Here is a 25,263-nt window from a genome sequence, read left to right on the forward strand (position 1 = left end):
ACTTTCTTGTTCTTACCTTTAAGATTTCTGGCTTTGTTTTTTCCATCACATGAGTCAGGCTAAAAAGATGAAACAAAGCTTCCCGGACAAAAAATGCCCTTTCGCTGTACCGCCTTAATGCTTCTGCAATTTGAGTTTCATTGGCTTCTCCAGACACCTTTGAACAGCCAAAAGACAAGTGTTTAGAATTTGTTTAACCCTCTACCTTTCTCCATCTTAGCATCAGCAGCATTCAGCATAACTAAGGCTTGAAGCAAATGGGAATGATTACTTTCTAACTATCATTCTCCAGAGACACATAATGAACTAAGAACCCAGGACAAGCCTGTAGATAATATTTTCTACACAGCACCTAGAATAAACCTCAAGACATTTCACACTTCATCAAGCCTTGCTGTCACGCCGAGGCTTTTTTTTTTTTTAAGATTTATTTATTATGTATACAGTGTTCTGTCTGCATGTATGTCTGCAGGCCAGAAGAGGACACCAGATCTCATTACAGATGGTTGTGAGCCACCTTGTGGTTGCTGGGAATTGAACTCAGGACCCCTGGAAGAGCAGCCAGTGCTCTTAACCACTGAACCATCTCTCCAGCCCTCACTGAGGCTTTTGTTTTGGTTTGTTTTTTCAAGACAGCATTTCTCTGTGTAGCCCTGGCCTCGCTGTCCTAGCACTAGCTCTGTAGACCAGGCTGGCCTCGAACTCACAGAGATCCGCCTGCCTCTGCCTCCCAAGTGCTGGGATTAAAGGCATGTTCCACCACTGCCCAGCTCACTGAGGCTTTTAAGCTGCCAGGATTGCTGGCCTTTTCCATGATCTTTCAAAAAGCTAAGCTCCATCTCAGCAAAAGGTCATCACATACAATGCCCAGTCTAAAATTCTCTCTCTTTGCTTAACTAATTTGTACTTACCCTTCCTAAATCAAGCCCAAAAGCCTTTCTGACACACCAATCTAAGTCAGGTTACCCCAAAATTTTTTTCCTAGTTATCATGGTCCTCCCACTTCACTGACCCATGTACCACTCAACTGAGTATGTCAACAGTGACTAGCATTATGCATGGCTCAGAAGAACATTTATTATGTATTCATCAAATAAACCTGTTAATTTCCCCAGATTGATCAATCTCTGTAAGAGGGTTTATTCAAAATTGAACCTAACTTCAAACGTTAATATACTTATGTTAAACTGCGGTTCAGGGACCACTGTGCAAACAAACACAGATAATGAGAAATATCTATCAAGTAATCAGACTGGCAAGTGAAAAGTGATGACTAAGACACAGGACTGGTGAGATGACTCAGTGGGTGAACGTGCTTGCCATGCAAGCCTGGTGACCCGAGTTTGATCCCTGAAACCCAAGTAAAGGTTGAAAGAGAACCAATTTGACAAAGGTGTGCTCTGACATCTACAAACTGTCAGTGTACATGCACACACGCACATGTATCATGCATTACAGACACACATACAATGACTAAGACATCACAATGATCTCCAATGGATGATCAGCTCTAGGTACCATACAATCTCCAATGAATTACTAATATGATACTGAATACCAACAGCTGCTGGTGTTACAGGGAGAGAAGACTAGACATTACACAGAGCCCAGTCAAAGAGCACAACAAGGGTCTTGGCAAAGGAATCAAACCTTAATTTAACTAAACTCCAAACCCAGCTAGTGATTTGCAGAAAATATAAGAATAGTGGTTCAAAACTTAATCACAGCCTTTAGGAGGTTGAGGCAAGAGAATTCTAAGTTCAAAGCCAGCCTGGACTGCACAGTAAGTACTAGGCCAGCATGAGATACAGTAAGACCCTATCCCAACTCCTAACTCCCCAAAAAGACAGAAATATGGACCATAAACATGTATAGCCAAAAAATTTCTAAAATTCTACTCTCAGGAGAAGTCAAAAGTAGACCAGTTTTTTGTTTTGTTTGTGACAGTCTCACTGTATTCTTGGCTGGCCAAGAAACTCTCTCTGTGTAGACAGGCTGGATGTGAACACATAGTGATCCACCTGCCTCTGTCTTCCAAGTGCTGGGATGAAGGGCATGCACCACTATGCCAGGCCAGTAGACATGTTTAAAGGAAAAGACAAGGAAGGAAAGATCTATGCGACAGAGCATTAGATAAAGGCGCCTGGTATCAAGCATGAAAACCTGAATTTAGTTCCTGGGACCCACACAGAAGAACGACTCCTCCAAGTTGTCCTGTGACCGCCACATGTATACTATGGCATAATACATAAATGTAATCATTTTTTAATTAATAAAAAAAGGAAGAAAAGAAAGAGAGGGTTTCTAAGGGTGTGGCGCACGCCTTTAATCCCAGTAAACGAGGAGGCAGAGGCAGGAGGATCTTTGAGTTCAAGGCCAGCCTGGTCTACACAGTGAGTTCCGGGTGAATCAGGGTCTCAAAAACAATAAAGGGGTGCGGGAAGATGGGCACAAGAGTACATGCCTTTAAGTCCAGAATGTGGGAGACAGGTGCATCTCTAGGAGTTTGAGGCCAGCCAGGGCTACATAGTGAGATCTTGTCTCAAAACAAAAAAAAAAGGGGTGGGGAGACAGAGCTGGAGAGATGGATTAGTGGTTATGAGGTACTTATTTTTGTAGACTACCTGGTTTGATTCCCAGCACCACACATAAAATTTAAAAATCTAAAAAATAAAAACGAATGGGAAGGGAAGGAGGAACCTATAAACTATAAAGATACTGCAAAGACACTCCAGGGATGGAGCGCTGCCTCAGAGGTTAAAAGAGCATGTTGTGTCAGGTGTGATGGCACAGGCCTTTGATCCCAGCACTCAGGAGGCAGACGCAGGCGGATCTCAGTGAGTTTGAGGCCAGCCTGGTCTACAGGGCGAGTTCCAGGACAGCCAGGTCAGTTACACAGAAAAACTCTGTCTCAAACAACCAAAAAAAAAAAAAAAAAAAAAAAAAAAAGTCGGGTGTGGGGGGGGAGCGGAAGAAGACTGGAGTTTTGATTCCCATCATCCACACTGGGCAGCTGGAAACTGTATGGAATTCCAGTCCCAAGAAATCTGATCTCCCTGTATCTCCAGCTCCATGGGGAAGTTCAGCTCCTTTAGCTTCCACAGACACAGACACAGACACACACAAATAAATAAATAAATAAATAAATAAATAAATAAATAAATAAATAAATAAATAAATATTTTTAAAAAACGATAAAATAAATGTTTATTTTTCTTTCTTTTTTGTTTTTTCAAAACAAGGTTTCTCTGTGTAGCCCTGGCTGTCCTGGAACTCACTCTGTAGACCAGGCTAGCCTCGAACTCAGAGATATACCTACCTCTGCCTCCTGAGTGTTTGAATTAAAGGTGTGTGTCACTATGCCCTGACTAAAATAAATCTTAAAAAAGACATTCTAAAAAAGTTTTTTTTTTTTTTACCTTTTTTTTGAGGGTATGTATGCATGGCACATGTGTGGAGGTTAGAGGGCAGTTTGAAGGAGTCAGCCTGCTGCTCTGAGGTCAATTCTGTACATTAACACGATGTAGAAGATAAATGACACCTGATGACCTCCACACGTGCAGGAAGCATGCACATCCCTCCCAATAAATAAATAAATAAATGTAATAAAAAATTAAGATATTAAAAAAATACAAAATAAAATACATAAACAAAACTAAAATAAAAGAATAATTGCAGGGCTGGAGAGATGAGTCAGCAGTTAAGAGCATTGGATGCTCTTCCAGAGACCTGGGTTCAATCCCAGCACCTACATGGTGGCTCACAACTGTCTGTAACTCCTATTCTAGGAGATCCAATGCCCTTATACAGATATGCACACAGGCAAAACACAAAAGCACATAAAATAAAAATAAATAAATAAATAAATTTTTAAAAAGAATAATTGCTTCTCAGACTTTTGGGCAAGAGTAATTACAGAAACAAAAGTCACAAATTTGCAGGGCTGGGCTGGAGAGATGGCTCAGAGGTTAAGAGCACTGGCTGTTCTTCCAGAGGTCCTGAGTTCAGTTCCCAGCACCCACATGGTGGCTTACAACCAACTGTAATGAAATCTGGTGCCCTCTTCTGGCCTGCAGACATCCATGCAATCCATGCAGACAGAACACTGTATACATAATAAATAATTAAAAATCTTTAAAAAAAATTTGCAGGGCTATGGCATGGAACATTTTAACAGCAGAAGACTTAAAAAATGAGGAAAAACACAGTAAGAGAAAACAAGCAACAAAACAAGGAAGAAAAAAATAAAACAAACAAGGTGAGTGTGATATCCTAGAAGCTAAGTTTAAAAAAGCAGAAGTGGCTGGGCAGTGGTGGCGCATGCCTTTAATCCCAGCACTCGGGAGGCAGAGAAGGCGGATCTCTGTGAGTTCGAGGCCAGCCTGGTCTACCAAGTGAGTTCCAGGAAAGGCGCAAAGCTACACAGAGAAACCCTGTCTTGAAAAACCAAAAATAAATAAATAAATAAATAAATAAATAAATTAAATAAAATAAAATAAATAAATAAAAAAGCAGAAGTGTCACAAGGAGGAAGGCAGCGTACTGTGCCAAACACCACTCTGGGTCAAATAGGTGAAGTCTGAGAATCACCACTGGATTTAGTAGATGTCAAGAGCCATAGCTTGGTTGATAAAGTAAGCCTTGGGAGTGAGGCGGCCAACAAATTTAAGATTGTGAAGTGCAAGACTGAGGAAACTTGGGCTGGAGAGATGGCTCAGAGGTTAAGAGCACTGACTGCTCTTCCAGAGGTCCTGAGTTCAATTCCCAGCAACCACAAGGTGGCTCACAACCATCTGTAATGAGATCTGGTGCCCTCTTCTGGCCTGCAGGGATACATGCAGGCAGAACACTATATACATAATAAATAAAAATCTTTAAAAAAAAAAGAGGAAACTTAATGGCGACAAAACCATAGGAGGAATTCTGGGGTCAGCAGACCAGCTACGTGGAACTGAAAGCCGTGGAAAAGCCAAGCCAAGACCTCCTTCAGTAGAGGTAGTAGGTGTAGTGGATAGGAGCGTACAAACTTTAGATTCAAACTGTCCAAGGCACAGACAGGATCTACGATCAGCGGGCTGTAACCCTAGGAAAACCCTAGCTGGGACTGGGAGATGGCTCTGCAGTTAAGAGCACTGGCTGCTGCTCTCCTAGAGGACTTGAGTTGAATTTCCAACACCCACATCACAGCTCGAAACTGTATGGAATTTCTGTCCCAAGAGATCTGACAGCCTCCTCAGGCACCAGGTACACAAATGGTACATATACATCCAGGCAACTCATGTGTACACACAAATAAAACTAAAATAAAAAGAACGTCTTTTGGGACAGGGTATGGTGGCATACACCTTTAATCCCAGCACTCTAGAAATATAGACAGAAAGAAGGATCACTGTGAATTCGAGGTCAGCCCCCTCCACATACTGAGTTCCAGGCCAGGCAGGGCTACACAGTGATGAGACCCCACCTAAAAACAAAACAAAACAAAAACACAAGAAAAAAAATTTTTTTAATTAGGTGTGGTGGCTCACATCTGTAATCCCAGCACCAGGAATCTGAAGCAGGAGGACTATGGAGACACAAAAATAAGTAATGCTTATGAAGTGCAATAAACACATCTCATATTCTTAGAAACACCTGCCCCATAGAAATGCTAGGAAATTATAATGGCTGTTTCTTACATCCATTACTGTGGTCTTATAAACAGGCACATAAAGCCAAGAGCCAACCTAAACTCATCCCAATACTGAGATAACAACCATTTCAGACAAGATTTTTTTTATCAATTACACTAAATTGGACAAATTTTTTTTTTTCAAGACAATTTCTCTGTGTAGCCCTGACTGTCCTGGTCACTCTGTAGACCAGGCTGGCCTTGAACTCACAAAGATCCACCTGCCTCTGCCTCCTGAGTGCTGGACTAAAGGCATGTGCCACCACTGCCCGGATAAATTGGATAATTCTAAGAGATAGGTAATCTCAGCTCTCTTCATTTAATCTGTCTTATTTTTGAGCTGTCAAATCAGCAGTCAAAGAAACTGCTTTGTACATATCTGAATAAAAAAGTTCTAATGATCCTTTGTTTGTTTTGAGTCAGGTCCTTGCTATGTAGACCTGATTCGCCTGGTCCTTGCTATCCTAGGCTGGCCTCAAACCTTTTTGCCTTGGTCTCCTATGCTACGATTATAAAAAAATGAAGTACCAAGCCTCATTTTTTAAATTTTTTAAATTATTTACTTATTTATGTGTATGATTTTATCTGCATGTGTGCCTAATGCCTGTGAATGCCCTAAGACATCAGATCCTCTGGGACTAGTTACAGATGGTTGTGAGCTGCCATGTGGGTGAACTGGGGGTTGAACCCAGGCCAGGTCCTCGGGAAGTATAGCCAGTGCTCTTAACTACTGAGCCATCTCTCTCTCCAGCCCAAATATTTTAAAACATTATCGTTATTGTTGCTGTTATCATTACTATTATTTGAGACGGGGTCTCACTAAGTAGTCCTGGCTGGCCTAGAACTCTGTATGTAGACCAGGCTGGCCTCAAATTCAAAAACCTGCCTGCCTCTGCCTCCAGAGTACTGGGAGTAGAGGTAAGCACTCTACCCACTGAACTCCATCCCCAGGCCCCACTGGGCTTTCTGAGACAGGGTGTTACTATGTAGCCCTTGCTGCTTGGAACACACAGAAGTCCACCTTCCTCTGCCTCCTTGAGTGCTTAGATTAAAAGCATTCACTATGCTTGGCCCCACTGGACTTTTATTTGGGACTATTACCCTAATGCAAGCCTTTCTACTATACAATGATTTTTCCATGCCTTCTTTCATATATTAGACAGTTATCCTAATGAAGTCTTATGGAACTAAAAAAAAAAAATCGACCAGTCAGACAAAATACATTTTTAAAAGCTAACCTTCAAGTGTCCTTTGCCTGTAAGGAATTCGGAATAACCAGCATCTGTGGCCAGCAAACCTACAAACTGCATGCTGGGCCGCTGCTGTATAAAGGCTTCAACAGCTTTATCTGTCACATGCTTTCTCCCTGAAACATCTAGGGAGACAAGATTGGGCAAGATGTCCTTTTGCTCTAATAATCGAAGGGCTATGTCTGATGTAAACTGCTTATCATCTGAGATGTCAAGATGATTCAGATGTTTTAGTTCCCGAACAACATCCAGGATCTGGGTAGTAGTCATTTTTAAACATTTCAAATGGTGCATGGTGAGAGACTTCAGTCGGTCTTTGCAGGCCAGCAGGGCAGTGATATCTGTGATTGAGGTGTTAGAAATATCCAGGCTTTCCAGTCTAGGCAATGAAGCAACTTCAGCCAGATCTTCATTGTAAAAGAGCACATTAGTGATACTCAGAGCTCGAAGACCAGAGAGCCGGCTGAAACACCGCTCATAAGGATCCTCGAGGGACAGAGTTAATGAGTTCAGTACTAAGCACTGAAGATTTTGCTGGATCCACTTGTTACTGCCAAGGCCACTTATGATGTCTGTGATAGTGATGTCGGCATTCACACCCGTGGCATCAAGTTCTACTAACTTATGGTGGCAGAAGGCTTTCCGGAAAGCAACAGCGGAAATCTTTGCTTTTCGAATGCAAGCGCGCTTTAGCCGCATCTGGTTACCCCTGAAAATTCCCACAGTTCCATCATTCAGCAGACCTGGGGAAAAATAAGCAGTATTTTAACTTCAAAACAAAAACAAACAAACAAACAAACAAAACCAGCGAAAGAACAGCAAATATTTCCATCTTAGTTTAAATTTCTTTTCTTTCTTTTTTTTTTTTTAAGATTTATTTATTTATTATACATAGTGTTCTGTCTGCATGTGTCCTTGCAGGCCAGAAGAGGGCACCAGATCACATTACAGGTGGTTGTGAGCCACCTTGTGGTTGCTGGGAATTGAACTCAGGACCTCTGGAAGAGCAGTCAGTGCTCTTAACCTCTGAGCCATCTCTCCAGCCCTTATTTTAAATTTCTAACATACATGCTGCTGTATTTCACTTGATACAATTCCCTGAGATGATGAAATTATTACTCAGACTGAGACTCAAAAGGGGACTTTCCAAGATTATGGAGCTGGTAGCAGCAGTCAGATTCACCAGCACTTGGCTGTCTTCACCAACCAAGTGGATATACACACCAAGAGACACACAGGCAGCTGCGCTTGCCAGCACTTCCCCACAATAGACAGGACCACATGCCAGACACAGTCAAGGGGCTGTGGCTTAAGCCCCTGAGAGTCAACTGTGATTGCCCACGCTCTCTTCTCCTTTCGTGACAAAGGAGAAGGCTTCAAATTCTAGAGATGTAGTATTCTGAGGACAAGTCTCTATCAATCTGGATACTAAAGTGACCAAGGAAGAGATTCTTCAAAGGACCTTGCAGAGTTTATGAATAAGGTTTAAACTTTACACTAATATATTGATACCAATATATTTCTAGAATATCTCTTAAGTTCACAATACATTATTACACATATAAACATACACACAATATATTTAGTAGACTTAATAGCTAGAATTCATTTTTAAACCATTAGCCAGAATTGGGTGTGGTGGCACACACCTTTGATCCCAGCACTCAGGGGGCAGAGGCAGGCAGATCTCTGAGTTCGAGGCTAGCCTGATCTATACAGTCAGCACTACATAGAGACCCTGTCTCAAAACAAACAAACAAAAAACTTACTAGCCAGATTTGAAATCATTTTGTTTTGGTTTAGTTTGTTGTTGTTGTTGTTTTATAGACAGGTTTCTCTGTTTAACAGCCCTGGCTGTCTTGGAACTTGATTTGTAGACCAAGCTGACCTCAAACTCACAGAGATTGCCTACTCCTGCTTCCCCGATGCTGGGATTAAAGGTGTGCACCACCACACCCTGCTTGGCTTAGTTTTTCAATTTTTTTTTTTTTCAATTTTTTATTTTTGGTTTTTCGAGACAGGGTTTCTCTGTGTAGCTTTGCGCCTTTTCCTGGAACTCACTTGGTAGCCCAGGCTGGCCTCGAACTCACAGAGATCCGCCTGGCTCTGCCTCCCAAGTGCTGGGATTAAAGGTGTGCGCCACCACCATCCAGCAGTTTTCAATTTTTAAAAATTGTATTTATTTATTCATGTGTGTACATGTCTGCTCAAGGCACGGCAGGAGTGTGGATGTCAGAGGACAATTGTGTGGAGTTAGTTCTTTCCTTCTACGTGGATCTCCAGAATAGAATAGAACTCAGGTCTCAGGCTTAGCAGTAATGCTATTTATCCAGTGAGCCACATTACCTGCCTCTGGTGTTGTGTTTGTTTTTAAGACATGGTCTCACCCTGTATCTCTGACTGGCCTTAAACTTGTAGCCAGTGCTTGAAACCTTACTGAAAAGACATAACATCTGGGCATGGTAGTACACACTTGTGATCCCCGCACTGGAGAGACTGAGGCAAGGACATGACTGTGAGTTCACTACTTAGTTAAACCCTCTGCCTCACACACACACACAGACACTAAAAGGAGAACAAGGTTTTTCCCTAAAGAAAGAGGGAAAAAACAAACAAACCAAGAAATTATAGGGCAAATCTGAATAAAACCAGTAGAGTAGGCCGGGCGGTGGTGGCGCACGCCTTTAATCCCAGCACTCGGGAGGCAGAGCCAGGTGGATCTCTGTGAGTTCGAGGCCAGCCTGGGCTACCAAGTGAGTTCCAGGAAAAGGCACAAAGCTACACAGAGAGACCCTGTCTCGAAAAACAAAACAAAACAAACAAACAAACAAAAAAACAGTAGAGTAAAAGCCTCTCAGAAATTACCTATCATGCTGGGCAGTGGTGGCACATGCCTTTAATCCCTGCACTGGAGAGACAGAGGCAGTCGATCTCTGAGTTTGAGGCCAGCCTGGTCTAAGAGAAAGTTTCATGACAGCCAGGGCTACACAGAGAAACCCTGCCTCAAAAATTAAAAAAAAAAAAAAAAAAAAAAAAAAAAAAAAAAGGAGCCGGGTGGTGGTGGCACATGCCTTTAATCCCAGCACTCGGGAGGCAGAGCCAGGCGGGTCTCTATGAGTTCGAGGCCAGCCTGGGCTACCAAGTGAGTTCCAGGAAAGGCGCAAAGCTACACAGAGAAACCCTGTCTCGAAAAACCAAAAACCAAAAACCAAAAAAAAAAAAAAAAAAAAAAAAAAAAATGCACCTTGCAACCTGCTGGCAATCTGGGAACCCTCCACACACCTGCACTGAGCTACATATACACCTGCTTTAACAATGAAAACTAGTTACTCTTCTTAGCAATCCCGAGATAACACCTGTTTCTATTCAAATGTTGTGAGACATATCAGGTATCTGGGCCAATTCAGCCTGGACAGGTTGTAGGTACATAACCATCAGGGCAAATTGTGTACTAGTCGGGCGGTGGTGGCACACGTCTTTAATCCCAGCACTTGAGAAGCAGAGGCAGGCGGATCTCTGTGAGTTCGAGGCCAGTCTGAGTTCCAGGAAAGGCACAAAGCTACACAGAGAAACCCTGTCTCAAAAAAAAAAAAAAAAAAATTGTGTACTCTGAGAGACCTTTGCTGTTGTTGTTATTTGTTTTTTGAGACAGGGCTTCTCTTTATTACCACTCCAGCTGTCCCGGAACTCTCTGTAGACCAGGCTAGCCTTGAACTCAGAGATCACCCTACCTCTACACCCTGAATTCTGGGATCAAAGGTGTGTGCCACCACTGCTGGGCACTCTGAGAGTTCCTTTAGAGAGAATCCCCCATTTACTATTTTATGCTTAGGCATAATTGGGCATACATATGATTTAAATCAGCTGCATCATGGTAAGGGGTGTGTAGTAGAGAAAAGGCAGTACAACCCAAACCTGTCAATCAAACAGAGAACCACCCTCACTAACATCTTCTATAAGCAGTTCCTCCTTCCACGAAACTCCATAAAATAAAGCCCCAAACAGTAACCAATACCTATCTGTACTCTCCTGCTCAGGTGGTCCCCTGTCTCTCTTGGTAGTATATCCAAAACCTGAACTTTTGTTTTGCTATAATGAATCTTACTGATTTACTTTTTGTGTGTACATTTTTTCCAAGTTATGTGGACAAGGTACCACAAATTGGAAAAAAAAAAATTATGCTAGGGCTAGAAAGACGGCTCAGTGGATTAAGAGCACTTGCTCTTTGCAGAGGACCTGGGTTCAATACCCAAGCACCCACATGATGGCTCACAACTATCTGTAACTCCAGATTCAGGGAAGTCAACATCCTCCTCTGGTCTCTGAAGGTGACCAGGCATGTAAGTGATGTACAGCAACAGCAAAGCTGGGTGGTGGTGGCACATGCCTTTAATTCCAGCACTTGGGAGGCAGAGGCAGGCAGGTCAAGGCCAGCCTGGTCTACCAAGTGAGTTCCAGGACAGCCAGGGCTACATGGAGAAACCCTGTCTCCAAAAACAAACAAAATTTAAAAACCCAGCAATAGAAAAGAAACTAATAACACAAAACTGAATTTTTTTTTTTTTGAGATAGGTTTTCATGTAGTCCAGACTGAACTCAATCTCACTCCCTAGCTAAGGATGACCTTGAACTCCTGATTCTCTTGCCCCAGAGTCCAAAGTATTGGTATTATAGGCACGAGCCAATACACCTAGGGTTTATTTTATTTTATTTTTTGGAGTGTGTATGCATGCCACATCGCACATGTGGAGTTCAGAAGACAACCTGTGGAAGTCAAGTTTTCCCTTTCAGCACATGTATCTGTGGGACTGAACTAGGTCATCAGGCTTGGTAGCAGGTGCCTTTGCCCACTAAGCTGTCCCAGGAGCCCATCACACCTGGCTTTTTTTTTATTTTTGGTTTTTCAAGACAGGGTTTCTCTGCGTGGCTTTGCGCCTTTCCTGGATCTCACTCTATAGACCAGGTTGGCCTTGAACTCACAGAGATCCACCTGGCTCTGCCTCCCGAGTGCTGGGATTAAAGGTGTGCGCCACCACCACCCGGCTTACACCTGGCTTTTTAAAACAAATGTTTAGACTGAACATGCTGAGCATGATCACTGAGAAATGCTGGTATTACATAATCTCTTAAATTGTTGCACAGCACTGTGAGTAACTTACTTTTAATAGCTATACTACTTATTGATAGTTATTCTAGTTCCTGGGTCAGAATGAATTCAGCAGTTCAGTGAAAACGAACAAATATAGAGGTTTTCTTTTCTAAATTATACCAAATAACTCAATTGCAGCTCCATTTTTCTTATTCTTCTTTGGAACACATTACTTGCATGCACACTTAACAGTATTTTTCTTTTTTTCCTTTTACATTTAATGCGGGTGGGGGTAGGAGAGAACATGCGGAGGCCAGAGGAAGTTTTCAAGTGTCCTCCTCTGTTGTTCTTAGTCCTCTTCCTTTGAGACAAGGTCTCTTACTGAACCTGGAGTTAATGGTTCTTCTAGTTATTTATTTTTAGTCAGGGTAGCAACAGTGATCTTCTTGTCTTCATCCCTGACCAACACCGGGTGTAGCCACACCTAGCTTCTCACATGACACTAGGGATCCTAACTAAGTCCTTATGTTGAAGTACTTTACCCACTGAGACACTTCCAGCATCCCAACAGTATTTCTCTCTCTCTCTCTCTCTCTCTCTCTCTCTCTCTCTCTCACTTTCTCTCTCTCTCTCTCTCTCTCTCTCTCTCTCACACACACACACACACACACACACACACACACACACACACACACACACACACCGAGGCAGAGGCAGGCGGATCTCTTGAGTTGGAGACCAGCTTGGTCTACAGAGTGAGGTCCAGGACAGCCAGGGCTACACAGAGAAACCCTGTCTCAAAACAACAACAACAGAAAAGAGTCAAGAGTAGAAAGTTGTTTTCATAATCATATGATTTTCCTTCTGTCAAGAGAAGATGTAAAGTATTTCTATACCTGTTGACTTCTACATAGAAATTCTGTAGTTAAGAGAAGTTCCTTGTGTTGTAAGAGTCACTTTTTAGGTCTTGGAGAGATGGCTAAGTGGTTAAGAGCATTTACTATTCCTATAGAGGGCCAGTGTTCAGACCTCAGCATCCACATAATAGTTCACAACCATCCCTAACTCCAGTTCCAAGGGAACCTGACACCCTCTTTTGATCTCCATGGGCACCAGGAATGCACATGATACATATACATACATGCAGGCAAAACACTCATTCACATAAAATAAATAAAGCAAAATGTGTGTGTGTGTGTGTGTTTGTGTGTGTGTGTGTGTCTATTTTAAAGAATTGCTTTTTTGGGGACGGTGTGTGTGTGTGTGTGTGTGTGTGTGTGTGTGTGTGTGTGTGCACGCGCATGCATTTCAAGACAGGGTTTCTCTGTTTACTTTTGGTGCCTGTCCTGGATCTCACTCTGTAGACCAGGCTGGCCTTGAACTCAGAGAGATCCGCCTGCCTCTGCCTCTCAAGTGCTGGGATTAAAGGTGTGTGCCACCACCACCCGGCAAGAATTGCTTCTTAAGTCAAAAAAGAAAAATGGTTTGCCTAAATTGGAAAGGAAAAAAAAAATCATTAAATCTAGGCAAAAACAGGAATTCCTTTTCCTAGAATCAGGTTCATCTGACTTTTTCTACTATTTCTACTATTTCTAAGAAAATAATTAAATAGGCCATAGCAGTACTTTAAAATCCAATGCCAATTTTAACAGCACACAATTTGTCTCTTCCATCTTTCATCATTTACCATGAACTGCCATGGTCTGAAGCAGTCGATCAGCCACCTCCTGTGGAAATACTCCAGGTTCCTGAAGACACAATGTTCCATCTTGTCGTGCTGAACAGAACTTCTCAAGGTTAGTGGTCAGGAAACTCAAGCAGATGTCAAGTAAGGAATAGGGAGATGCTTCCTCCTTGGAACACAGGAAGGAACATAAAGGGAATACACACACAAAAATGAACAAATTAGTTTCCAGAAGAGCAGAGAATCAAACACTTTACTCATTCAGTAACTACTGCCTGTGAGACAGACAACGAATACAGTGACAGCACCAGATGCCATGTTAGACTGTGGGGTACAGTCAGCAATGTGCATCTCAGAAGCAGAGAACAGAGGTCCTGAAACAAATTTCCACACAGCCCCTTAAGTACTACAAGGGAGGACACATGGGGACATGTAAATACACAGCAGGTTTTAATGAGTCGAAGGCAGATAGGGAAGGCCTCAGAGGAAAAGCAGACTAGTCTTCCTAAGTCATCACTGTGACACCCTAAAGACAGCTGTTCTTTTTCTTTTCAGACAGTCTCACACTTACCTCTGGCTGGGCTGGAACTCAATACATAGACCAGGCTGGTCTGGAAATCACAGAGATCCACCTGCTTCTACCTCTGGAGCACTAAGATTAAAGGTGAGCACCACCAAGTGCAGCCACAAAGACACAATTCTTCAACTGTGACTTTCCTGTATGAATCCTTCTGTGTGGCTAGTCTTATGTCCACGTAACACACACACACTGGAGTTATATGAATGGACAGAGCCTTACTAGACAGACATAGATGGAAAAGGTTTATTTATCTCTCAATTCCAGATTCAGTACATCACACAAGGTCAATCAAGGTGTCAGTTGCTTAAAACAACTGCTCACATCTCATTACACTCAAGAGCAGCGAGATGGATCATATGTATTTGGTGCTAAGCTACCCTTCTCTACTCTTCCACAGCCCAGGTCCCAAAGCCAGAGAACTGGGCCACCCACTTTCAGACTGAGTCTTCCCCACATTACCAAGGCAACCAAGACAGTCCCCCAAAGAAAGCCCACAGGCCAACCTGATGTAGACAATCTGTCCTTGAAATTCTTCCCAGGTGATTTTAGATTGTGTCAAGATGACGATTAAATTAACCATCACATTTCCCTACTCCATCAAATAAATAAGTATTTGTATAGCCTTCCCTTTCACCAGGAGTGTGGGTCCTTTAGAGTTTCTGGCTTTATTTACTCTCAGTTCTAATTCTTATGAATGAAGTTTAAGTTCAAGATCTACTACTTCAAAGGTTCCATCAAAAGACAACAATGAATAAGTAAAACTTGGAAAGTGAAGTCTCAGGCTAGAGGGACGGCGGCTCAGCAGTGAAGCACTGGCTGCTGCTGTAGAGGACCCAGGCTCCTTTCCCAGGACCCACAGCATGGCCCACAGATCCCCTGCAACTTCTAGGGGATCCAGTGCCCACTTCTAACCTCCGTGGACACGAGGCATACATGTAGACAAAACACACACATAAAAATAAACATTAAAAAAACCCTCAGAAAGTAATAACCCAGGCATGGTGGCACACACCCTTGATCCCGGCCTGCGTTTCATTTTTAAAAACAAACTAGCCTGGACCTCTACGCAGCCCAAGGTGGTGTCAAACTATCCTCCTGCATCAGTTTCCCAAGCCCAGGATTACAGGTGGATAATCTATGATCTGGCTGTGAAATACATTTTTATTAATATTTTTTGAAGGATTGAGTAATATAAATAAATATAACAAAAAAGGACTCCAGTTGTCTGGATTAAAATGCCATTTACAAAACTATGTAAACTTATAAGGTAAAGGACGTAGTCTTCCTGTACTTCAGTCTATGATATAAAAAAATGCAGATAACAGGACCTACCTCATGGAACAGTTGTAAAAATAACTACATTCTAAATGCAGAACTCTTGAAGTAGTGCCCAGCATGTACTAACTGCTGAGTTAGTGCTTATTATAGAATGTAAGTTCCACCAGGAAAAAAATGTTTTGTTCACTGATACAGTCATAAGCCTAAAATAACACCTACTACATCATAACAACAACCGTCGATTAAACAGCGAATCGTCAAGCACAAATTCACTGTTAGGTGTTCTTCACTCCTAGGAAAGAGACACATACCCAGAGATACTAAGTTACAAGGCTAGAGACTCACACATACCCATCCTGACTTCCTGCCACCCTACTTTAGGAGAAAGCACCTACTGGTTTATGGATTTTTGTTTCTTTTGCAGTATTGGGGGTTGTACAAGTACAGCGTCATTGAGCTACAGCCCCACCTCATTATTTTCTACCAATAATTCCACCAAGTCAGATTTCTAGAAATAAGCATCGGAGACTATCAAATCTTCCACCCTACCCCTTTCTGACAACATCTTACAAATGAGGAAGTCAATAAACTAGTCTCAAGGACACAGGTGATATCCTTAAGAATACAGACATCAGGGGCTGAAGAGATGGCTCCACAGTTAAGAGCACTGGCTGCTCTTCCAAGGGACCCAGGTTCAATTCCCAGCACCCACATGGCAGCTCACACCTGTCTGTAACGCCAGTTCTGGGAATCCGACACCCTCACATAGACATGCACATTTTAAAAAAGAATGCAGATGTTATAAACAACTGGACTATGGGTTTATGGTGTGTTTTGTGCTAGGGCTCAACCCCAAGGTCTTTTGCTTGTTTGTTTTTGAGATAGAGTCTCACAACCCAGACTGGAGGAGAATTCAAAGAGAACCCTGCCTCTGCCTTTCTGAGTGCTGGGATTAAAGGCGTGTTCCACCATAACTGGCTCACACCCAGGGTCTTGTCTTGTCTATGCTACTCAAGTGTTCTACTGCTAAGCTACATCCTCAGCTGCTTTACTAAAAGAAATCACTACTCTTCAGAAACTCCTAGATTAAAAAATTTAAAAGCAGATAAAGCAAGTTTCTGCATGCATCACTTACAAACCTAGCCAATATGGCAAGTAGCTATGTGCTAAAGGGCAAGGAGGTAGAGTTCCAGCTAAACAAGATCAAGGTCTCAAATGGTAATCAATCCCTCCCTGCTTCCTTCTTAGCTCATGTAATAAAGCTATTCCAAGAAACAAAAATTCAGGTCAGTAATCACTGAGCATTTATGGATTATACTGATGAGTAACACAGAGATATCTCAGCATTTATTTCCCTTTTAGCCACAAGCTTGAGTTTTGAAATACAATATAGTTCAGATACAGGTTTAATAATGTAAAGAGCAGTTATGGGCTTAGAGTCTCCTGGTTTTGTTACTTACTAGCTATGTGGGCTAAGGAAAAGCAATTAATTTCTCAGTTTCCTTATCTGAAAAAGTGAAGCTACCTCTATCCTATCTCATATGATATTAGTACTGAGTAGATGGGATTTGTGTGAAAACCAGATCTAAAATACTAAAGTAAGCGAGGCATGATGGCACACACCTGTAATCCTAGCAATGGCAAGGTCAGACAGAAGGATTGAAAGTTCGAGGCCACCCTGGGCAATATAGCAGGTTCAAAGCCATCTAAAGCTACATAGTGAGTGTAAGTCTCAAAAAACACCCAACTACCATGGTCTATGTAGCACCATGGTAGAGCTTGTTCCTAGCATACTGAAGGCCCTGGATTCAATTCTGAGCACCACAAATAAAATAAAATAAAATGCTACAATATTTGAGCTGAGGCTAGAGCTCAGTGGTAAAGCATTTGTCTAGCATTCACAAGGTCTTGGCTTTGATCCTCAGCACTGCAAAAATCCAGCCAACCAACCAAGACCCTTAAGTTATTAGCAAATATGAACACCAGTGAAATAGGAGTCCTTGGTATGAAAAGTTAGTTATTACATTCTTCAAAGTTAAGAAGTTTATGAAAAATTTAAACTCTTTTACAGTAATTACCTTTAATTTGCTAAAATCTTACTATCCTTTCTTTAAGAAACACCACCACCCAGCTAAAAAATTTTTTTTAAAGCAACCAAAAATTGAATAAACCTAGGAAAGGCTAGTAATCTAATACATGACTTTTGCAAGAACTTTGTTTAATGAATAAAGGATTTTAGTAAATTCATCTGTTGTTGTTCTGTGGTCCTGGGGAATCTGACCCTGTGCCTTGCACATGCTGAGAAGTGCTCTAAGACTAAGGTACAATTCACACCCTCTGGTTTTTTCAGATGGGGCTCACTATGTAGCCCAGGCTGGCCTCAAACTCAAGATCCTCTTGTACCTTCCAAATATTGGGATTACAGGTGTGTGTACTGTTTTTAATAATCTCATAAATCCCCAATGGCAGTTTATACGAAACTGAGAATCAGTAAGCAAAATTCCAACACTATCATCAATATGCCCTTCTCCCAAGTCCAGAGTGAGGTCACTACAGAAAATGTACTTAGCCGAGTGGCAAGCCAGATCCATGCAGTTTGTCTTCTTACACTCCTTCCTCCAATTTCAATCACACTACTGGGCTGGTGATCTAGCTCAGCGAGTAAAGGCACTTGCTGAAAACGTGCATCCTGAGTTCAACCCCCAGGTCTCAGGGGTGGGAGGAAAGAACTGCTCTAAGTTGTCAGTTGACCACACAACACTCTCAACACATAAATAATACAATAATGATTTTAAAATAAATAATTTCAAGGAAATTGCTATTCTAGCATGATCACCTGGCTGAACAAAAGTTGTCCCCATTCCAGACCATGTTTCATAATTCATTTAAGACAGGCCATCCTCCATCTCAAATATGACACTACTTCACATAAAGTCTTTGCACCTGGGTACAGTGGCCTGGACCTGTAGTCCTAGCGCTTGGGAGGGTAAGGCAGGGGATCACCTGAATCTACCAGTTCAAGTCCAGCCTGGACTATATAGCAAGAGCCCATCTCAAAAAAGTAACAAACAAGCTTTTGAAGCTACTGAGGGTTTTTAATAGGACTCAAGGTCTCCTCAGTCTGATCACAGGTTTGTTTTATCTAATCTACCACACCTTCAATGCTGAAGTCACGGCCTCTAGAACACATCCTGCCTAGCCTTCATTACTACCTTTAGTGACTTTTGTTGCTAGTTTGTTTGCTTTTTTGAGAGAGGGTCTCCTGCAGCACAGGCTGACCTCAAAATCACCAACGGTGACTGACTCCTGATCCTCATGGTGTCACCTGAGACTAAGCATGCACCAACCCCAGCTTTCCCCCTTCCCACTGGTCCCCTTACTCCTCCTAACCAGCCCCCTTCTGTTTTCATGTCACAGAAGACTAGGACCCCATGAGCCTCTCCCTCTCTATGATAGAGTAGTGATGAGCCCAATCTTGTAACTCTCGTAACCAGAGCTACCATGGGCTTCAGAGCACACAGCTGTGTCCTGGTCCTCTTGCCTCTATCTACACTCTACTCTCAGCAGTTTCTGTACTCGTGACTTTTCTCAGCAAAGTGCTAGACTACCTGACAAAACCACCAAAGGGAAGGATTTCTTTTGGCTCACAGTTCAAGGATATGCTCCGCCATGGGGGAATGGCATGCCAGTCAAAGTGAGGCAGTTTGTTCCATCCCATCAGCAGTTAGACAGCAAAGGGCCAAGGCCTGAACCGGGCCAGCTTTAACTCCAAAGGCCTGCCCTGTGGCAGCCCATTTCCCCAGGCAGGCACTCCCTCTTACGGGCTCCACAATCTACAGCAGGAAGACATAGGGAAGTTAACTTTAGACAGTGGAGCATGTGGAAGACATTTCACATTCAAGCCATCATACTGTTGTTTCTGATATATTTTTAATTACGTGTTCATGTGTGAATATGTGGATGTGAGTGCAGGTGCCTAAGGCAGCCAGAGGCCAGAAGAGGGCATCACATCCTCTGGAGCTGGAGTTACAAGGAGGTTGTGAGCCATAAGATATGGGTACTAAGGACCAAACTAAAGTCCCCTGGAGGAGCATCAAAGCACCTTGAACCACTAAGCAATTTCTTCCTGGTACCCTTTATGGCACCGTCATATGTTTAACCCTAGGAGTTTTTGTTGTTGTTTTTTGTCTTTTGAGGAATTTCTTGGACGACAAGTCAACTCCACATATGGCTCCTTCTAACTATACTAGCCTCTCCACAACAGAACTCGTATAATTCCTCAAGTCTCCATTTGAAAGAAGGATCCTTTCCAAAGTCACCACTGACTATCATATCCCATGATGCCGCCATGTCTTACTTAGTACATTTTAAGAATGCTAAAACCCTTCACACCTAAACCTACTCTACATTCACAAAAAATAGAAAAGGGAGGGAGGGTGACACCTGTTTCACAATCTGATATTCCCAACGCAAACACCGTCAAATGGCAGAAACTCTGTCAGATGAATGAAAGGTCAGGGCTGTAACTTAGGCCCGAAGCATCAGCATTGCAACAGTTCTTGTAAGAAATACAACTCTAGGGCTCAACTCCAAATGTAATGAATCAAACTCTGGAGGTAGGGAGCCCAGCAAACCCTTCCTGATTCACAGTAAACTCTGAGAACCTCTGACTTAATTATCTCAAGTATCCAAATTTTACCATAAACATTTGAAAAATATACATTACAAAGCTTTATAATAATCATTCAACTACTTACTAAATAGATATTAAAGGTCCTATGCAAGGAAAACAAAAAAGTAGCCCCTACTAGTAATTTCCACCAGCCCACAATAATAGGCCAGTATTTTCCCTCTTCACTTCTCCCATACACTCTTGCTGTGAGTACATGTTTTAACAAGCAAGAACAACACAAGTTAGTTGAATATGAAGTTGAATATGAACACAATAATGCCCAATTATTGCTGTGATCTGAATGTGTTTTGCCCTAATTCCTATGTTGACTGCCTATTCTAGACTACAAGATGCCTAAGGAGGTAGGACCTTTGAAAAGTGATTAATCAGCCAGGCAGAACCCTCCAAATGAAACCAGTGCCCTTCTATAAAAGAAGCCCCAGGGAGCAGCCTTGCTTATCCACCATGTACAGATACAGGGGAAACATGCATCTATGAACCAGGGTAAAAACTCCCACTAAACACTGGGCATGATGGTGTATGCCAGCACCCAGGAGGCTGTGGCAGGAAGACACCTTCCAGTTGGAGGACAGCCAGTAGTACATGGCAAGCCATGTAGCAAGACTGTCTCAAAAAAAAGATGCTGGATGATGGTGATGTATGCCTTTAATCCCAGCACTTGGGAGACAGAGGTAGGCGGATCTCTGAGTTCGAGGCCAGCCTGGTCTACAGAGTGAGTTCCAGGACAGCCAGGGCTAAACACAGAGAAACCTTGTCTTACAAAAAAAAAAAAAAAAAAAAAAAAAAAAAAAAAATTTAAGCGGGGTGGGGAGTGGTGTGTGTGTGTGGGGGAGGATGGGATGGGACTCAGGATGTAGCTCAGATGACAGAGTCCTTACCTGGCATGCACAAGGGAATGGGTTCAATACACTGCTCAATATAAACCAGGTGTTGTGGCACACACCTAAAATCTCAGCACTAGGGAGGCTGAGGCAGGTGGATCAGGAGTTCAAGACCATCCTCCACTACACAGTGAGTTTTACACCAGCCTGGGCTACATTGAGGCTTTGTTGCAGGGAGCAGTAAAAGAAGGGGCTGGGGAGGTAATAGTCGTATAAATGCTCTCCTTGAAAGCAGGAGGGCCTGAATTCAGATCCTCAGCACCCACATAAAAGCTGGGCATGGCAATGTGTGCCTGTGACCCTGGTGCTGGGAGGCAGAGACAGGCAGATCCCTGAAGCTCATTGGCCAACCAGCCTAGACAAATGGACAAGCATTAGGTTCAGTAAGGGATCCTGTCTCCTTATTTAATTTTCTGAGACAGGATCCCTTACTGAACCTGACGCCTGTCCACTTGGATCACAGTTAAGAGCACTGGTTGCTCTTTCAAAGAACCAGGGTTTAATTCATGCTTACAACCATGTATAACTCCAGTTCCAGGGGATCTGACACCCTCCTCTGACCTTCACAGGCACCAGGCAAACAAGTAGTACACATCATACACACAAAACACTCACATATATTAAAAATCTAGAAGAAATTTTAATTAAAGAAAAAACCAAAATTCTGGCCTCTACACACATACACATGCATGCATACATACATACACATGTACATGAGCACTTACACACACACACTTGAAGAGAAAAGAAAGCACCTTTCAGACAATCCATGTGGAGGTGCTGTTCCTGGATATCCTACACTCCAAAACTCTTACCATTTTCTGTTGTCTATAAGTTTGCCAGCTGATGACATTATGTTATAGCAACCTAAATGAACGAAGACAGTATCTTTCTCACCTCATGTCTCACTACACATCCTATTTCTTCCATCCTTCCAGGCAGTAACCAGGTAATCCTTCACTACAAATCTTTTCTTTCCTTCCCTGCCCCCACCCAGAGACAGGGTTTCTCTGTGTAGCCCTGACTGTTCTGGAATTCACGCCTGTAGACCAGGCTAACCATGAACTCAGAGATCCTCTGCTTTCCAGGTGCCAGGACTAACGGCAGGCACAACACACCTGGCTTTCACAACACATCTTAAACTTCATTCATCCTTCTACTCACATTTATAACGAAGCTTTCTTCTTCTTTTCCAAATATTTCATATAAATTCCATCCATTTTTTAGGCCCAGCTCAAATGACTCTTTTGAATCCCGGTGGGAAGGCCCACATTTCCAAAAGTTTAGCAGTCTGCTGTCTTCCCCAGCAAGATGCCCTCTAGTCTGTCACTATCACTACGACCCACTACATTCCTTTCTGCACCAAAAGCAAGATGCTTCAGCTCACCCTGAATAGTCTGTAGGTGGCTCAAATTTCAGTGTGAGACTTTACTTGTCAGGTGGGGAAATGAGTGTGTCATTCAAGTGTCCACCTGATCTGGGCACTGGAAAGAAATTAAGTAAGGCACAGTCATTTCCAGAATCCACGTTCCATGAAAAGGACAGATTAGCACACAACGGCAGTAATAAAAGTGAAAGAGGCAGGCACTGGAGAACGACAACGTATGAAAGACAGAGTCGAGTGGACTAGGGAAGGGTTATATGTTAAACAGCCGGACAAGAAATTACTTTCCTAAAAAATGCAGGAAAATAGAAACTAGAAAACTATGATTAGCCTAAATCCTTCCGACTAGAATGTATTACTCCTTTGACTAGAATGTAGATCAAAATTTAGCTTACTGCATATGATGGAACAATGTTTTCAACATATATACTGCAAAACACAGGTAACTCAACTCACTTAAAAATGGACTGTAATCACAGCCATTTTGAAGCAGAAGGAAAATTTGCACAAAAGAGGTTCCTCCAAGAAAGGACAGAAAGGGCAGAACAAATGCGCCCTTTAGAAGGAAGGAATTCGGAAGGCTGTCACAATCTGACTGCCAGGCTGATTTTCAGACCTCAAATGCCCTTGGCCTCTGCCTCCCAACAAAAAACAAATTATTTGTTCTGAGCAGTAACTGTCATGCTTGCAAATTTAAAAAGGCTTTTAATTTCCCGAACTGTAACTCTACATGAAAACACACTGGAAATAGACAATTTCAAAACCTTTTCAGGTATTTCTGTCAAAAGGCCAGATGATCACATAAGGCCACAATATGTACTCTGTAACACACTATCACTCAGGTTGATGACACTAGGTCGTATGGCTTCCAGACTATTCTTCCATACCTCCAATCTCCCCCCTCCCGCCCTCCAAAACAGAAAAGGGAAAGGCAGGCTACGAATCTGTACGTGCCCGCCCAACAGCTCCGGGGAAGCAATCGCCTTCAAATTGTTCCTGCTTAGACTCCTGAAGTCTGAAGAAGGAAACAGGGGCAGATGTGCGAGCCGGCGACGGAGGACATCCGACAAGGGGCAGAGGAAATGCGGATGGTCGAGGACCAAGGGGAAGAGGGGGCGGCGGAGACAAAATGGGGAAGGGGGGAAGGGGGGCGAGGAGAGAAAGCAAGCAAAATGCGGGAACGAAAAACAGGGAGGAAGGGGGGGGAGGGCTAACGATCACAGAGGAGAAAGGGAGAATGAGGAGAAAAGGGAAGGGTTAAGGACGGAGGCTGGGAGGGTGAGAACGCGAAGGAGGCTGTCACCGGGGGGACAAAAGGGTGTCACCGGAGAGGAGGGAGATTAAGGGATGTCCCCTAAAGGGATTCGCTCCCGCTGGGTGGGGAACGCCGGGCCGGAGGCGGCCGAGGCCCAGGCTGAGGGAAGAAGGGTGAGAGGAGGCTAGGTTGCCCAGCGTCCTCGGGCCACCCGGGGGTTGGGGGGTGGGGGGAGAGGCAGGCCGCGCTAGCTCACCATGGCTGCGTGGGCCTGGTCCTCCGGCATGCAGCCTCGGTCCTGCGTGCGGCGGCGGGCCGAACCGGAGCCCGCCCCTAAGATCAGCCGGCGCGGGGGCTCCAGGAGGCTCCGGTCGGGCAGCGGCTCCGGGCTGGGCCCAGGCCTCGGCCTCCCTCTTCTGAACTACAGCCCGACAGCCGCAAGCCGCAGCCTGACCGAAACCCAGGCTCCGCCTCGCTCGCCGTGCCCGCCGCGCCCCGCCCACACGAGGTCCCGCCCCTCTCCCCGTGCCCACCGCGCCCTGCCCCCTAGAAGTCCCGCCCCTCTTCCCGTGCCTGCCACGCCACGCCCCACAAGGTCCCGCCCCCTCGAGACTCCGCCCCGTCCTAGCGTAGACTGTCCCTTCTTGGGGCGTGAGTCCTTAAAGGCGCCACGCCCTCTCACGCGGGTCAAACCTTTCTGCCTGGAAGAGCTTTAAACCTTACCTCCCAGAGACTGCGGTGCCCTCGCGTCACTCACCCTCATTTTTTTAAATTTAGCTTCTGATTCCCGGTCACTAGTTATTGTTGTCATCGTTCTTGGTAATTTCAGCATTCTGTTATATATATATATTTTTATTTTATTTATTTATTTTTGAGACAGGGTCTCTCTACATAGCCTAGCAGTCCTGAAACTCATTATGCAGATCAGTCTGGCCTGGAACTCACAGAAATCCTCCTGTCTCTGCCTCCTGAATGTTAGGATCAGAGGCATACGCCACAACACCCAGCGAATTTTTTTTTTTTTTAATTTTTTTTGAGACAAGCTATGTAGCTCAGGCTGGTCTAGAACTCACCATGTAGACAGGGCCAGCATGGAACTCTGTTTTGTTTTTTGTTTTTTTTTTTTGTTTTTTGAGACAAGGTTTCTCTGTGTAGCTTTGCGCCTTTCCTGGAACTCACTTGGTAGCCCAGGCTGGCCTCGAACTCACAGAGATCCGCCTGCCTCTGCCTCCCGAGTGCTGGGATCAAAGGCGTGCGCCACCACCGCCCGGCTAGCATGGAACTCTGAAGAGATTCACCTGCCTGTGCCTCCCGAGTGCTGGGGTTAAAGGCATGCGTCACCACTGCCCAGCTCAAATGCTTTTTTTTTTATTATTAATATATTTATTTATTTATTGTGTATTTGGGCGTGTATGGGGTGTGAGTACCTGTGGAGGTCAAAAGACTTCCAGTTGAGTGAGTCGGTTCTCTTCCTCCAGAATTGAACTCAGATGATCAT

At 43.6% G+C, this 25,263-nt stretch overlaps 1 protein-coding gene across 2 annotated transcripts in view; it reads right to left on the reverse strand.

The window, feature by feature from the left end:
• The window catches only part of Zyg11b (zyg-11 family member B, cell cycle regulator), a 57,439-nt gene extending 33,168 nt beyond the window's left edge, over nt 1–24,271 (reverse strand). Inside the window, exons 1-4 of one of the 2 annotated variants that reach the window (XM_028888580.1) lie at nt 24,022–24,257; nt 13,698–13,863; nt 6,910–7,664; nt 17–157 (exon numbers count right to left, since the gene is read on the reverse strand). In XM_028888580.1, coding sequence (XP_028744413.1) covers nt 17–157; nt 6,910–7,664; nt 13,698–13,863; nt 24,022–24,051 — 1,092 coding nt within the window. In that variant the 5' untranslated portion in view covers nt 24,052–24,257. Of the gene's footprint in view, nt 1–16; nt 158–6,909; nt 7,665–13,697; nt 13,864–24,021 lie in introns of both variants that reach the window. The other variant, XM_028888586.2, reaches the window with a different exon arrangement.
• Nucleotides 24,272–25,263: the final 992 nt, after the last annotated feature.

Source organism: Peromyscus leucopus, chromosome 2 (assembly GCF_004664715.2).
Source record: "Peromyscus leucopus breed LL Stock chromosome 2, UCI_PerLeu_2.1, whole genome shotgun sequence".
NCBI lineage: Eukaryota > Metazoa > Chordata > Mammalia > Rodentia > Cricetidae > Peromyscus > Peromyscus leucopus.